This window comes from Staurois parvus, unplaced genomic scaffold, assembly GCF_062004578.1.
Source record: "Staurois parvus isolate SC_StPar_1 unplaced genomic scaffold, SC_StPar_1.0 ptg000599l, whole genome shotgun sequence".
NCBI classification, from domain to species: domain Eukaryota; kingdom Metazoa; phylum Chordata; class Amphibia; order Anura; family Ranidae; genus Staurois; species Staurois parvus.
This window is the reverse complement of record NW_028318395.1, coordinates 493538-509712: the sequence shown is the minus strand read 5'-3', so window position 1 is coordinate 509712 and position 16175 is coordinate 493538. Positions and strand designations below refer to the sequence as shown.

Here is a 16175-nt window from a genome sequence, read left to right as displayed (position 1 = left end):
CTGCTGTGTCTTCGTTTAGCAGAAATCTTACTCCTCTGATGCCTAGCTGAACCTGCCTACCCCTGCAGTCTTCTGTTGCATCAGGGGTTAATAAAACGAAAGGAGCTGTCACAGGCACTAATCAAGAGTGCCCAACCATGCCTGGCCTTTCCGCCCAGCTTCTCCATTCATAGAAGCTGTACTAAAACTTGTAAGAATGAAACCTGATATGTGATTGGAGGGGGCTGACCTTTCGATCATCTCTGTTCAAAGAGCTAGATTGAAAGGGCAGCCATAGTTGGGCATGCTTGATGACTGCCTGTGACATCTCCCTTAGTTTTACTAACCCCTACTGCAACAGAAGATTTCAGGGGTGGGTTGGGCTGGGTATCAGGAGGAAGACTTCTAAATGAAGACTCTGCAGCACAAGAGATGCATCTTGCTGAAGGGAAGTAACTTCCTGTGTGCTTATTCTTTGTATTTTTAAATAAATTTAGGTTTTAAAATACCACTTTGATTCAGGACATGTTTGGAGTTATTACAAAAGACAGTGCAAAGAGCAGTAATGTAGATCCATTGGATTTCACAGATTAAAGCAGTATGTTTGCCTTAGGGCTTGTTCACACTTGACTAAATTTTTAACTCTTAACAAACAGTCCTATAGTGTTAGTATGGACATTAGACATGTGGTAACTAACTTTAGTAGGGTGTTAGACTGGTGATTTACAAGTGTTAAAATGCTCCCCAAACTCCCTACGTGCAGTTTTGACTCCTTTTACAAGCGTTAAAACCTCACCACAAATGCCTATAATAAACTGTAATGTTATTAACTCACTGCAAACGCCTGCCAGCGTGTTAGCGGAACGTCACCATAGACTTGAACAGGAGGCTTTGAAAGGCTTCATACTCCTCCAGACATGACACTCCTCAGCATGAGGCGTTAATTTTTAAGTGACGCGATGCTGACGCTTCATGTTTTGATAATGTGAAAAGCACTGTGTGCTGTCCATAGTATCATTTGCATAGGCGTTTGAAGAGCATCAAAAACGCCCTTCAAATGCCTGCTTTTAATGCCAATATGAACTAGGCCTTAAATTGGTTGTAAGTTTCAGACATGAAATATGAGCAAAGCACACCCTTCTATACTGTGTACTTCACACTATTCAAAGTATTGAGTGTGATTTCGCTCTGCTGCCTCCTTCCTCTGCTATCCTCTTAAGTTACTTCTGGCAAGTTTTCCTGACACCAAGTATAAGAAGGTGACAGGGAGGAGAGTTTCCAGCACACAGCCTGTGATTCATAGCCACAGCTCTACAAGGTTTTTATGTACTGTGAAGAGGTAGTTGTGTCTTCCTTCCTGTCAGAGCTTAGATCTCCCCTTACTGACATCTGCACTATGAGATTTCAGATCCCTGCTGCTAGAGTTGATAAAAAAAATTCTTTGATCTGTGTATGTTAGAATGATCTACAGAAGAAATTGTTGCAGATAAACAGCTACAACTTATGTAGGACGATTTGTTTCATCTATATGTATCACCTGATGTAGTCACTTTCACTGAAGTACAATATGTGGGGGTTTACAACCACTTTAAGCTGGACATACACATCTCGAAATTTGAGATGTGTGTGGCCCTGATGACACTACCCAACTAGAAAATATTTGATTTGGAAATGGTAGGAGCCAATCAGCTGCAATCACAGTTTGGATATTCTGATGGTTGCGGATGTCAGAATACAATAATTGGCACCATGAGATTCATCCATTCACATGGATAAGATGGATGAGTGAGGTGTGAAATTAAAGTCAATGTTGCTTATAAAAAAGGGCATCAGGTACCAGGGGCCCAACTAGAAATCACAGGGTTTATAGCAAATTTTAATGTGTCCCTTATCAGAGGTAGATATATACAGTATATAATGCTGCCCTTATTATACGTTGGTAAATTTGGTGGTCAGTGGTATAATGTGCTTTTTTCTTGTTCAAATATTTTATTGATTTTCGAAAAGGGAGGACAATGGGGATATACATTTTGTAGACAAAAAATTTGCAAACATAGGTGACAATGACAACAGAGTCTATACACGAAAGGGGAGCGGGAGGGTATGGTGGTTTTGACAAAAAAACAGATTTAGGGAATAGAAGGTGAGAGAAGCCATTAACGTAGATGTATACAAAGTTTTAACAAATAGGCACGCTCCCCAGTGTAGCATAGGGGAGTCATAACATAGGAGTGTAGAATAATACAAAATGGTCAGGGAGAGAAAATAATTAACAAAAGGAGAAAAAAAAAAAGGGTGGGGGGGATGGGTTGGGAATGTCAGGGGGAGAGTGGGGAGGGGTAAGAGGGGGTAGGTGACTCCACAATTAGCAGCAATAGGTGAAGGAGTATGTGTGATTGATAGGGAATGGTACCAGAGTAGCATGGAATAGTCGTTATGGGTTGAGAAGTGAGTCATCAAAGTTTGGCGGGAGGAAGTGCTCTACCCAGGGGTTCCAGCTCCAATGTGCTTTTTATTAACACTTACTTAGCATAGTTAGTGATGAGTGGTGTACAGTGGACCAACAAATTCTGTATAATTACTCATACTTCCTAATATGTAGGTTATATGCCATCTGAGGAAAGCAGGCTGATGTGAAATATCTAAAAGAACTGAACTTCCATTAACAGCTACAGTTAGGTCCATATATATTTGGACACAAGCACACTTTTAGATTTTTTAAGGTATTTTACAAAACATATTCAAGCTATAGCTATATAACAAATTGGCTGAAAGTGCACACTCTCAGGTTTAGTTTGAGGGTATGTACATCCAAATTGGAGGAAGGGTTTAGGAATTACAGCTTTTAAGAGTAGTCATCCCCCCTTTTTCAAGGGACCAAAAGCAATTGGACAATTGAATATAATCATAAACAAAATGTTCATTTTTAATATTTTGTTGAGAATCCTTTACTGGCAATGACTGCCTGAAGTCTGGAACTCATGGACATTACCAAAGACTGGGCTTCCTCCTTTCTGATGCTTTGCCAGGCTCTAACTGCAGCTGTCTTCAGTTGTTCTTTGTGGGTCTTTCTGCCTTTTGTTTTGCCTTCAGCAAGTGAAATGCATGCTCAATTGGGTTGAGATCAGGTGATTGACTCGGCTATTGCAGAATATTCCACTTCTTTTCCTTCAAAAGCCCCTGGGTTGCTTTTTCAGTGTGTTTTGGATCATTGTCCATCTGTACTGTGAAGCGCCGTCCAATCAACTTTGCTGCATTTGGCTGAATCTGAGCTGACAGTATATCTCTAAACACTGCAGAATTCATTCGGCTGCTTCTGTCACATTATCAATAAACACCAATGAGTCTGACCCAGTGCCACTGGCAGCCATGCATGTCCATGCCATCACACTGCCTCCACCATGTTTTACAGATGATTTTGTTTGCTTTGGATCATGAGCTGTTCCAAGCCTTCTCCACACTTTTTTCTTTGCCGTCATTCTGGTACAGATTAATCTTGGTTTCATCCATCCAAAGAATGTTTTTCCAGAACTGGTCTGGCTGTTTTTTTGGCAAAGTCTAATCTGGGTTTTCTCTTCTTCAGGCTTATGAATGGTTTGCACCTTGTGGTGAACCTTCTGTATTTGCTCTTGTGAAGTCTTCTCTTGATTGTAGACTTTGACCGTGATACGCCCACCTCCTAGAGAGTGTCCTTCACTCGTCTGGATCTTCTGAATGGGTTTTTCTTTACCATAGAGAGGATCCTGCGATCATCCACCACTGTTGTCTGTCTTTTTATGTTGCAGAGCTCACCAGTGCGTTCTTCTTTCCTCAGAATGTACCAAACTGTTGATTTTGCCACTCCTAATGTTACTGCTATCTCTCTGATGTTTTGTTTTTGAAGCCTTACAATGGCCTGTTTCACTTGCATGGACAGCTCCTTTGAACGCATGATGTAGGTTCACAGCAATAGATTCCCAATGCAAATACCACACTTAGAATCAACTTCAGACCTTTTACCTGCTTAATTGATGAAGAAATAACAAAGGAATAGCCCACACCTGGCCATGAAACAGCTTTGATTCAATTGTCTAATTATTTTTGGGTCCCTTGAAAAATGGGGGGTGGCTACTCTTAAGAGCTTTTATTCTTAAACCCTTACTCCAATTTGGATGTACATACCCTCAAATTAAACCTGAGAGTGTGCACTTTCAGCCCATATTCATTATATAACTATAGCTTGAATATGTTTTGGTAAATACCTGAAAAAAAACTAAAATTGTACCTGTGTCCAAATATATATGGACCTAACTGTATATGGCCTTGAAAGAGGGAGTGGTGGTATGATCAGCACTGACCACATTATAAGATGGAAGTGTTCACAAAATCGATTGCATTTAAGCGAAAGTATTTTTCTGCTGCCTATTTATTCGTGCTTCTTCATTGATTGGAAGCTTGTCTCCCTTCCATGGCCTGAGAAAGAAAAAGAAAGTAATTATTAAAAGGCATATGTCCAATTTTAAAGACGCAGTAACTTGAAGCAGATCAGAATTCAAAAGTAAATGGATATTTATATACATTTTTTACAAAAAGTATATTTATGCAGTTGCTTATTTTTTTTTTTTCTACTTTTGTGTTTTAATCATCTCAATCACTTTGCAGATATCTGTTTTTGATTTGACAATAAAAAGTCCTTTCTGTAATCCAGATCAAAAATACAAAATTAAACCCACTTTTAAAAGACAACTTCTAAGGGGTGAATACTTTTAGGGTTCATACACATGGCCATTTAAAGGCATTTTAAATGCCTAGCATAAACTTCATGGTGCTTTTCTTTGCCCAGGGAGTTGCAGGTGCTGCGTACAGTCTGCCATATTCTTGTTAACTCCAGTGCTTTTTGCATTTTCATTTATACGTGCTAGTGATATACACTATATTGCCAAAAGTATTGGAACACCCCTCCAACTCATTGGATTTAGGTATTCCAATCACCCCCATGGCCACAGGTGTATAAAATCAAGCACCTAGGCATGCAGACTGTTTCTACAAACATTTGTAAAAGAATGAGTTGATTTCAGGAGCTTAGTGAATTCTAGCGTGGTACCTTGATAGGTTGGCACCTGTGCAATTAGTCCATCCATAAAATTTCCTTGGTACTAAATATTCCCCGGTCAACTGTTAGTGGTATTATAACAAAGAGGAATAAACTGTGAACAACAGCAACTCAGCTACAAAGTGGTAGGCCATGTAAAATGACAAAGTGGGGTCAGCGCATCCTGAAGCATACAGTGCACAGAAGTCACCAACTGTCTGCAGAGTCAATAGCTAAAGACCTCCAAACTTCGTGTGGCCTTCAGATTAGCACAACAGTGCGTAGAGAGCTTCATGGAATGGGTTTCCATGGCTGAGCAGCTGCATCCAAGCCTTGCATCACCAAGTGCAATGCAAAGTGTAGGATGCAGTGGTGTAAAGCATGCCACCACTGGACTCTAGAGCAGTGGAGACATGTTCTCTGAAGTGATGAATCACACTTCTCTGGAAATCCAGTGGACGTATCTGGGTTTGGCGGTACTTAAATGATACTTGCCTGACTGCATTGTGCCACGTGTAAAGTTTGGTGGAGGAGGGATTATGGTGTGGGCTTGTTTTGCAGGGGTTGGGCTTGGCCCCTTAGTTCCAGTGAAGGGAACTCTTAAGGCATCAGCATACAAGACATTTTGGACAATTTCATGCTCCTTTGTAGGAACAGTTTGGGGATGGCCCCTTCCTTTTCCAACATGACTGCGCACCAGTGCACGAAGCAAGGTCGATAAAGACATGGATGAGCAAGTTTGGGGTGAAGGAACTCTCCCAGCACGATATCAAGAGCATGGAGGAGATTCCAGGAGACAGGCAGTTACTCTAGGAGAGCTGGACAGGGCCGTCGAAGGTTCTTAACCCATCAGCACGACCGGTATCTGCTCCTTTGTGCAAGGAGGAAAAGTATGAGCACTGCCAGAGCCCTACAAAATGACCTGCAGCAGGCCACTGGTGTAGATGTCTCTGACAAAACACTCAGAAACAGACTTCATGAGGGTGGCCTGAGGGCCCGACGTCCTCTAGTGGGCCCTGTGCTCACTGCCCAGCACCATAGAGCTTGATTGGCATTTGCCATTGAACACCAAAATTGGCAAGTCCGCCAACAGATGAGAGCAGGTTCACCCTGAGCACATGTGACAGACGTAAAAGGGTCTGGAGAAGCTGTGGAGAACGTTATGCTGCCTGTAACATCGTTCAGCATGACCGTTTTGGTGGTGGGTCAGTGATGGTCTGGGGAGGCATATCCTTGGAGGGACACACAGACCTCTACAGGCTAGAAAATGGCACCCTGACTGCCAATGGGTATCGGGATGAAATCCTTGGACCCATTGTCAGACCCTACACTGGTGCAGTGGGTCCTGGGTTCCTCCTTTTGCATGACAGTGTCCGGCCTCATGTGGAGAGAGTATGCAGGCAGTTGCTGGAGGATGAAGTAATTGATACCATTGAATGGCCCTCTTGCTCGTCTGACCTAAATCCAATAGAACACCTCTGGGATATCATGTTTCGGTCCATCTGACGATGCCAGGTTGTACCTCAGACTGTCCAGGAGCTCAGTCATGCCCTCATCCAGATCTGGGAGGATATACTTCATGTCACCATCTGTCATCTCATTAGGAGCATGCCCCAACGTTGTCAGGCATGCATACAAGCACGTGGGGGCCATACAAACTACTGAGTACCATTCTGAGTTGCTGCAATGAAATTTCAGCAAAATGGACTAGCCTGCTGCATAATTTTTTCACTTTGATTTTCGGGGTGTCTTTGAATTCAGTCCTCTGTAGCTTGACAGTTCTCATGTCCATCAAACAATGGGACATTCGTACATTCCTAACACATTACCCAGTCCATATCAGTATAGTTATCCAGCATGATATTTTTACCCATTGAGATCTGATGTGTTTTCAATGTGTTCCTTTATAATTTACCTATATTTTTAGATCTATCTATTTTGAAAATGAAGATAGTTTTATTATTGAGACAAACATTTCCTATGTGATTCTATATGTTAAAAACATACATGTGTGATGATATGCAGAAAAACACAGCCCATCAAACATGGTAGGAACAAGCCCTAAAAAAAGGGTATTTTGACTTATCCGTAAATTCCATATCTTTGAGTACAGGACACAGGCATCATATTCATTAACCATGAGTTATAGGCCCATAACTTCAGGTGATTGAAAACTGGCAGGACTAGGAGGATACAACTCCCCCCCCCCTTTTACTAGGGTGCCTCGCATATAGCCCTACCCCACTCCATGAATCCTCAGTTTTGTAGCAAGCAATGCAGAAAAAAACAAGGTAAGGTAGGTAGGTATTCTGTGTCCTATATTGTACTGCTAATCATTGGAATGTACAAGAGAGCCAAAAGTCAATCGTATAGTACAGGACACAGGCAAGTGCCTACAGGACACAGGCAGTGCCTTTTGCCCAATTCCAAATGATCTGGCAGTCCTTTTCTGTAAAGAGCCTTTCCTTATATTTCATACAAGGTTGTTTTACACCCAAGACCATCCTTTCTTCCAAAGGTGATTACAACATTGAGATTGTACTGCCATCCTTATGCTCTGCTCCTAAACATCCAAAGGAAATGTCTCTGAATTGTCTTTGCATTGCTTGGGCATAGTCAGAGCCATTAAATTATACCTCAAAGCTACTTCTTCTATTAAAAAAAAAAGATTACCTGTTCATTCTTTCTTTGGGATGTTCCAAGGTACACCATGCTTCAAAATCCAGCATTGTGGATAAGGAATTTCCTCCTTGTGTGCTGTTACACCCATTCCACCAAATTGGTGGGAGATATCTGGGCATTTCAAGGCTGTCACCTGCTCTTCTGTTCATACTTTATTATACTTTTCACCAGGTGAACATCCAATCTTCTGCAGATGCAGCTTTTGGCCGCAAGGTTCTAGTAGTGGCACTATGAACTTTTTTGGGCCTGTTGGCACAGTTCTATTTGCCTAGTTGTTGCCCACCCTTCGTATTTATTGCTTGGGGGTGTTCTGTGGTCCAATTGTCTGCAGCACTGGTTAATGTATTCTGACAGGAAGGAATCCCCATTGTTAGAATACGATGTCACAGCAGGGATGGGGGGGGTGAGTTCTGTATCCAAGTTGCTTACATAGATGCAGGAATGTTAGGTTTTTTTCTGTTCAGGTCTCTGGCTGATGGAAAAAAAACTATGCATGTATGCCCAGCTTTAGTTGAGGGAAAAGGGCCAGCTTTTTCCATGCCCAAAAAATGTTTTGTTGGACAGCTGAATGGAATGGAATTGGGCAAAAGGCACTGCCTCAAATTATCTGACCATTAGACCTAGAACTCTCATTGAGAATCTCAGTATGGGATTTTTTTTTCTTTTCTGGAAGAAAGACTTGCATGAGGTGTGTCCAGGACCAGATCCAAGTATTCCAGGTCAAGAGATGGCTGGAGTGTAATTTTGTTTTTAATTGACTACCCAACCACAAGCCTGGAGCATTTGAATTATCCTGGCTGACAACTGACCATGAGATGCATCTTTCAGAAGATGGTCACCTAATGGCCTGAGCTGGGCCAACACAGGTGCTAAGACATTTGTGAACACTCTGCAAACAAAGGATAAGCTAAAGTGTGACAAACTGGAAGTCATTTTTCTGCCAATGCAATGCACAGAAAATGCTGATGAAGTGGGTAAATGGGAACATGCAGATAAGCATATTGGATATCAGCTTATGCCAGGCATTCTTCTTGTCTCCAAGAGGCAATTACTGACCTAATGCAAAATTCTGAAGTTTAAAGGAATCTGCTGAAGCATTTTAGGTCCAAAATGTGGTGAATATCGCTGTTGGGCTTTGGTACTGTGAATAGGTTTGAGTAGAATCCTTTAAACCTGTCTTGTGACAGTACTGACATGACTCCCTGGGACATAAAATGATGGTTCAGGGTCTTTTGCAAATCTAACTGTCTTTGGGCAGTACACACACACACTTTGTAGTGAGGGAGCCCTTTCATTGTGAAGAGGGCTTGTGGAAAGCTTTGTGGCTTTTGTGGGGTACGTGTTGTGCCAAAAGGAAGAGCTGAACTTAGGCTTTGAAGTTGAAGTTGAAGCCTGGGTAGAGTGGACAGGTGCTCTGCATTTGAGAAGCTAAGGGGTCCTGAATAAGAGCTTTTTAGAATCTTCCTTTGTGAAAGTAAAACCTTTTTTGTGACCTCTTTGATAAGCTGGTCAAGTGCCTCACCAAACAGGCATCTTCCTTGGAAGGGCATACACGTGAGGCACCATATACAGGGTCATGTTGGTCATGTTGTTCATTAGTCTAGTCAGCTTGCAGTTTGACATACTAAACTTGCAGCAAGAGCTGGTTTCAGGACTGGCGCTGCAAGATTAAAGAGAGCCTTTAGGAGTGTATCAAACTTTCTATATGCAGAGTCCATGAAAGAAGGAACGCCTTCAATAGGAACATCCTTGGGATCTGACTCAACAGTGTCACCCTCAAAACTTTATGCAGTACAAAAGTTAAATATCAAAAATCCATCCTTTAGGGCAATAAATAGCCTTCACCACTGACCATTCATGAGAAACAAGAGTAGGAGAAGAGGTGGGATATTTTTGAACCCTGAATGATACCTGTATTAAGGCCCTAATTTGTCAAAGAAATAGTGACATACTGTAGTTGTGATAAATGCTTTTACTGAATAGGTGTCATGTTTACCCCTAACGTGGGTTCCCAGGCACTATAGCTGGCTTCGGTGTTCTTGACCTATAGCAGCCCCCTTTCCCATAAGGCAAGCAGACCTATCATTCCCTTAGGACAGTAGTACAAAACTAAGGATTCACAGAGTGAGTTAAAGTGTTACTAAACCCACAACAGTAAAATCAGTGTGTATATGCAGTAAAGCATGCTTATTATACTCACTGTCGAACCTAAGGAGTTAATCCTCTGCATTGTGTAAAAAGGCTGTTTGATCCTTTCTTCACTGTCACTTCCCTTTTTCAAGGGACCACCACTTATTTCCAGACTGAATCGTAGGCATGAACAGTTTGGTGCATATTGCTAGAGAGGTTTTTTTTTCTTGGGAAAGTGCATGTGATCAGCACTGTCCAGACAGAGGTCAGGAGATATACACCCTCCTAGAGCAGAAAGAAATCTCCTCCTACAAGCTTTAGCTAGTGCTGAGCTAGACACTGATAGAAGCCACACGACTGCTCTAACTTCTGATGATAAAAGGTATTTAGCAGTTTATATTTACTAAAATAATAGCACTTCCATGTTCTGTGTACTGTGGGAGACCAGATATATTGAATGCAGGGTCCTGGGTTTAGTAACACTTTAAGGTTAATAGGGGAGGTGCCCCAGAGGGGTGTGTCCTCAAAAGCTTGCCAGTGTCCTGTCACTGAAGGTGTGCACCTACAGGTGAATCTCAAAAATAAAGAATATTGTGCAAAAGTTCATTTATTTCAGTAATGCAACTTAAAAGGTGAAACTAATATATGAGATAGACTCATTACATTCAAAGCAAGATAGTTCAAGCCATGATTTGTCATAATTGTGATGATTATGGCTTACAGCTCATGAAAATCCCAAATCCACAATCTCAGAAAATTAGAATACAGTCATGGCCGAAATTGTTGGCACCCTTGATATTTTTCCTGAAAATCAAGTATTTCACACAAAAAAGGTATTGCATTAACACATGTTTTGCTATACACATGTTTATTCCCTTTGTATGTATTGGAACAAATATAAAACAGAGGCAGAAAAGCAAATATGACATAATGTCACACAAAACCCCAAAAATGGGCTGGACAAAAGTATTGGCACCCTTAACTTAATATTTGGTTGCACACCCTTTGGAAAACATAACTGAAATCAGTCGCTTCCTATAACCATCAATAAGCTTCTGACACCTCTCACCCGGAATTTTGGACCACTCTTCCTTTGCAAACAGCTCCAGGTCTCTCTTATTGGAAGGACACCTTTTCCCAACAGCAATTTTAAGATCTCTCCACAGGTGTTCAATGGGATTTAGATCTGGGCTCATTGCTGGCCACTTCAGAACTCTCCAGCGCTTCTTTGCCATCCATTTCTGAGTGCTTTTTGACGTATGTTTGGGGTCATTGTCCTGCTGGAAGACCCAGGATCTTGGACGCAAACCCAGCTTTCTGACACTGGGCCCTACAGTGCGACCCAAAATCCTTTGGTAATCCTCAGATTTCATGATGCCTTGCACACAGTCAAGGCACCCAGTGCCAGAGGCAGCAAAACAACCCCAAAACATCATTGAACCTCCACCATATTTTACCGTAGGTACTGTGTTTTGTTCTTTGTAGGCCTCATTCCGTTTTCGGTAAACAGTAGAATGATGTGCTTTACCGAAAAGCTCTATCTTGGTCTCATCTGTCCACAAGACGTTTTCCCAGAAGGCTTTTGGCTTACTCAAGTACATTTTGGCAAACTGTAGTCTTGCTTTTTTATGTCTCTGTGTCAGCAGTGGGGTCCTCCTGGGTCTCCTGCCATAGCGTTTCATTTCATTTAAATGTCGACGGATAGTTCGCGCTGACACTGATGCTCCCTGAGCCTGCAGGACAGCTTGAATGTCTTTGGAACATGTTTGGGGCTGCTTATCCACCATCCGGACTATTCTGCGTTGCAATCTTTCATCAATTTTCCTCATCCGTCCACGACCAGGGAGATTAGCTACAGTGCCATGGGTTGCAAACTTCTTGATAATGTTGCGCACTGTGGACAAAGGCAAATCTAGTTCTCTGGAGATGGACTTGTAACCTTGAGATTGTTGATATTTTGCCACAATTTTGGTTCTCAGGTCCTCAGACAGTTCTCGTCTCCTCTTTCTGTTGTCCATGCTTAGTGTGGCACAGACAGACACACAATGCAAAGGTTAAGTGAACGTCTCTCCTTTTTATCTGCTTTCAGGTGTGATTTCTATATTGCCCACACCTGTTACTTGCCCCAGGTGAGTTTACAGGAGCATCACATGCTTGTAACATTCTTATTTATCCGCAGTTGTGAAAGGGTGCCAATACTTTTGTCCAGCCCATTTTTGGAGGTTTGTGTGACATTATGTCGAATTTGCTTTCTTTCCTCCCTTTTTTTGTTTTGTCCCAATACACACAAAGGGAATAAACATGTGTATAGCAAAACATGTGTTAATGCAATACGTTTCGTGAGAAATACATGATTTCCTGGAGAAATATCAAGGGTGCCAACAATTTCGGCCATGACTGTATTGTGAAAAGGTGCAATATTCTCGGCTCAAAGTATCCCACTCTAATCAGCTAATTAAGCCATAACACCTGCAAAGGGTTCCTGAGTCTTTAAATGGTCTCTCAGTCTAGTTCAGTAGGAATCACAATCATGGGAAAGACTGCTGACCTGACAGTTGTGCAGAAAACCATCATTGACACCCTCCATAAGGAGGGAAAGCCTCAAAAGGTAATTGCAAAAGAAGTTGGATGTTCCCAAAGTGCTGTATCAAAGCACATTAATAGAAAGTTATGTGGAAGGGAAAAGTGTGGAAGAAAAAGGTGCACAAGCAGCAGGGATGACCTCAGCCTGGATAGGATTGTCAGAAAAAGGCCATTCAAAAGTGTTGGGGACTTTTCCAAGGAGTGGACTGAGGCTGGAGTCAGTGCATCAAGAGCCACCACACACAGACGGACCCTGGACATGGGCGTCAAATGTCGTATGTGTGAAAAACAGACCTGGTCTGTTGCTCAGTGGTCCAAAGTCCTCTTTTCTGATGAGAGCAACTTTTGCATCTCATTTGGAAACCAAGGACCCAGAGTATGGAGGAAGAATAGAGAGGCACACACTGCAAGATTCTTGAAGTCCAGTGTGAAGTTTCCATAGTCTGTGTTGATTTGGGGAGCCATGTCATCTGCTGGTGTTGGTCCACTGTGCTTCATTGAGTGCAGGGTCAATGCAGCTGTCTACCAGGATATTTTCGAGCACTTCATGCTTCCTTCCACAGATGACCTTTATGGGGATGCTGACTTCATTTTCCAGCAGGACTTAGCACCTGCCCACACTGCCAAAAGCACCAAAACCTGGTTCAATGACCGTGGGATTACTGTGCTTGACTGGCCAGCAAACTCACCTGACCTAAACCCCATAGAGAATCTATGGGGCATTGCCAAGAGAAAGATGAGAGACATGAGACCGAACAATGCAGAAGAGCTGAAGGCCTCTATTGAAGCATCCTGGTCTTCCATAACACCTCAGCAGTGCCACAAACTGATAGCTTCCATGCCACGCCGCACTGAGGCAGTAATTGCTGCAAAAGGGGCCCAAACCAAGTACTGAGTACATATGCATGCTTATACTTTTCACAGGTCCGATATTGTTCTATGTACAATCCTTGTTTTATTGATTGCATGTAATATTCAAATTTTCTGAGATTGTGGATTTGGGGTTTTCATGAGCTGTAAGCCATAATCATCACAATTATGACAAATTACGGCTTGAACTATCTTGCTTTGCATGTAATGAGTCTATCTCATATATTAGTTTCATCTTTTAAGTTGCATTACTGAAATAAATTAACTTCTGCACGATATTCTAATTTTTCGAGTTTCACCTGTATAACGCATTGTGTGTAAATATGTTGCCTATGTCCTGTGCTGTTTAACCATTAGCCGCCCGGCCAATGGCCATTTGGCAGCTTCAAAAGTGTCTCTGCACTCCGGGTGCACACCATTTTGCGTGCTCCCGCACATGCGCAGTTTGCGCTAATGCAGAGCGGCGCAGCAGTGCAATCTGTCACCGGCCGTGCACCTCGGACACGGCCGATGACAGATCCGAGTACCAGCTCCCGTTGCTGGTACCATGTGACCTGCTGTGACCAATCACAGCATGTGACATGACAGTTGTATACAATGGATGGCTTCATTCATGATGCCATCCATTGTATACTAGTGCCTAGCTGTGAATGGTCACAGCTAATCACATGCACATGTCATGTGATTAGCTATGACCAAATCACAGCTAAGCACAAAAAAAAAAAAAAGCTGAATGAATCGATTTCATTCAGGTAAATGCTTGCTTATAGCAAAGTAATTCTTTGCTATAAGCAAATTCTGTAAAAAAAAAAATACTGATCACTTCCCCAAAGTAGTACAATGTTACTATGGTAACATTGTACTACTTTGGTCATAGTAAAATATGAAAAAAAAATCTTTAAAAAAATAAAAAAAAATGTAATAAAAAATTAAATATAATAAAAAAATTAAAAAAAATTAAAAAAAAATATATATTTTTTTTTTTCATACTGTCACCAGTCAGTGTCCCTGTTCACCGCCATGCCAGTTATATGATGACACTGTACTGCACTGGTGACAGTATGTAAAAAAAAAAATAGTGAAAATAATTTTTTAAATTTTTTCATTTTCCGAAAAATTATGACAAAAAAATACAACTTCAAAAAACTCGCCATGCCTCTTATGAAGTACGTCGGACTGTCTACTCTGCAAAAAGGGGTCATTTGGGGATATCTGTACTATTCTGACATTCTTGGACCTCAAGAAATTAGATTGGCTGTCAGTACTTCAGGATTGATCAATATTCAGATCTATACCATAGTTTGTGAACTCTATAACTTTCCTACAAACTAAAAAATACATCCTAATTTGGGTTATTTTCACCAAAGACATGTAGCAGAATACATTTCGGCCTAAATTTATGAAGAACAATTATTTATTTGTAAACTTTTATAACAGAAACAAAGAAAAACTTTTTTTTTTTTCAACATTTTTGGTCTTTTTTTGTTAATTTAGCAAAAAATAAAAACCCCAGCGGTGATTAAATACCACCAAAAGAAAGCTCTAGTTGTGTGAAGAAAATGATAAAATTTTAGTTTGGGTACAGTGTTGTATGACCGCGCAATTGTCATTCAAAGTGTGAGAGCGCTGAAACCTGAAAAATGGCCTGGGCAGGAAGGTGTAAAATTGCACGGTATTGAAACGGTTAATTAGGATATTTACTTTTCTAATGTTTTTCTATAATCGTATCCTCTCTTAGTTTGACTTTTGGAAGGAGGATAACTGTACAAAAAAACTGTTATCTTTTAATGCCCAACTCCAGGGCACCTTGCTGATTTTAAAACAAAAAAAGCAGCTTTAGCTACAATACTCACCTTCAAGCCAAGCTGTCCCATGCAGCATTTCTTTTCTGCCACAGAGATGTCCTTAGTCTTGCAGGTTTAATGATGCTGGACATCATGCAGTAATATCGGGGATGACTCCGCCTTGAAAACTAAATTCATCCTGTTAGTGCCGGGTGTTACTATGGTGCCCCACACTCTTAGTTTGTTGTTGCAAAGCCAAATCATGCTACCAGAAGGCCTCCAGAAGGAAAAGGGGTTACTCAGCTTGCAGGGAGCTAAGCCTAGAGTTGTGCTGTAAGTTTACTTTTGACTAATCAATGACATTTTTCCTAATTTGTTGATGCATATCTGATTTACAGAATAATTAATCTATTATTAAGTAATATAGCTAAAGGCTTTGCAGGTAAGGTATATGTTTTTGCTGATGACACAAACGTGTGCAATAGGGTTGATTTCCCTGGAGGTGTCTGTAACATGGAACACAATTTGGCACTGCTGGCAAAAGCAGTAGAAACTGCAGTTCATTGGCTCAAAATGTAAAATAATGCAATAAACATTGCAGGGAAAAAGAATCCCTTGATAGAGAATCAGCAAGGCTTTACTGAGGGCAGATCATGTCAGACTAATCTGATTGGATTTGTTTTACTATATCACTAATGCTTTGGACCAGGGTAGTGCTATGGACAAAGTCTATCTTGATTTCAGTAAAGCATTTGATACAATTCCACATAATCATCTAATACAAATGTTGTACAAGATAGGACTTAGCCCTTGGGTGGGTATGCAGTTATCTAAAGGATAGATTTCAGAGTGTAGCTGTAAATGGGGTTCATTGGAAACAGAGACCAGTCACTAGGGGTGTACCGCAAGGCTCTGTACTAGATCCTGTTCTATTTAATCATTTTGTAAATTATATAACAAAAGGTTTGGTGGGTAAGGTACTGTATGTCTTTTAACCAATGACACAAAGGTGTTCAATAAGCTTGCTATGATTTAACATTGCTGGAAGATTGGTCAAAGTAATGGAAACTGCAGTT

At 41.3% G+C, this 16175-nt stretch overlaps 1 protein-coding gene across 1 annotated transcript in view; it reads right to left on the bottom strand.

Moving 5' to 3' along the window:
* LOC149449857 (uncharacterized) overlaps nt 1–16175 on the bottom strand; it is a 68701-nt gene that overhangs the window by 2060 nt on the left and 50466 nt on the right. The window contains exon 5 of the mRNA XM_089692654.1: nt 4317–4431. Coding sequence (XP_089548780.1) covers nt 4356–4431 — 76 coding nt within the window. The 3' untranslated portion in view covers nt 4317–4355. The remainder of the gene's footprint in view (nt 1–4316; nt 4432–16175) is intronic.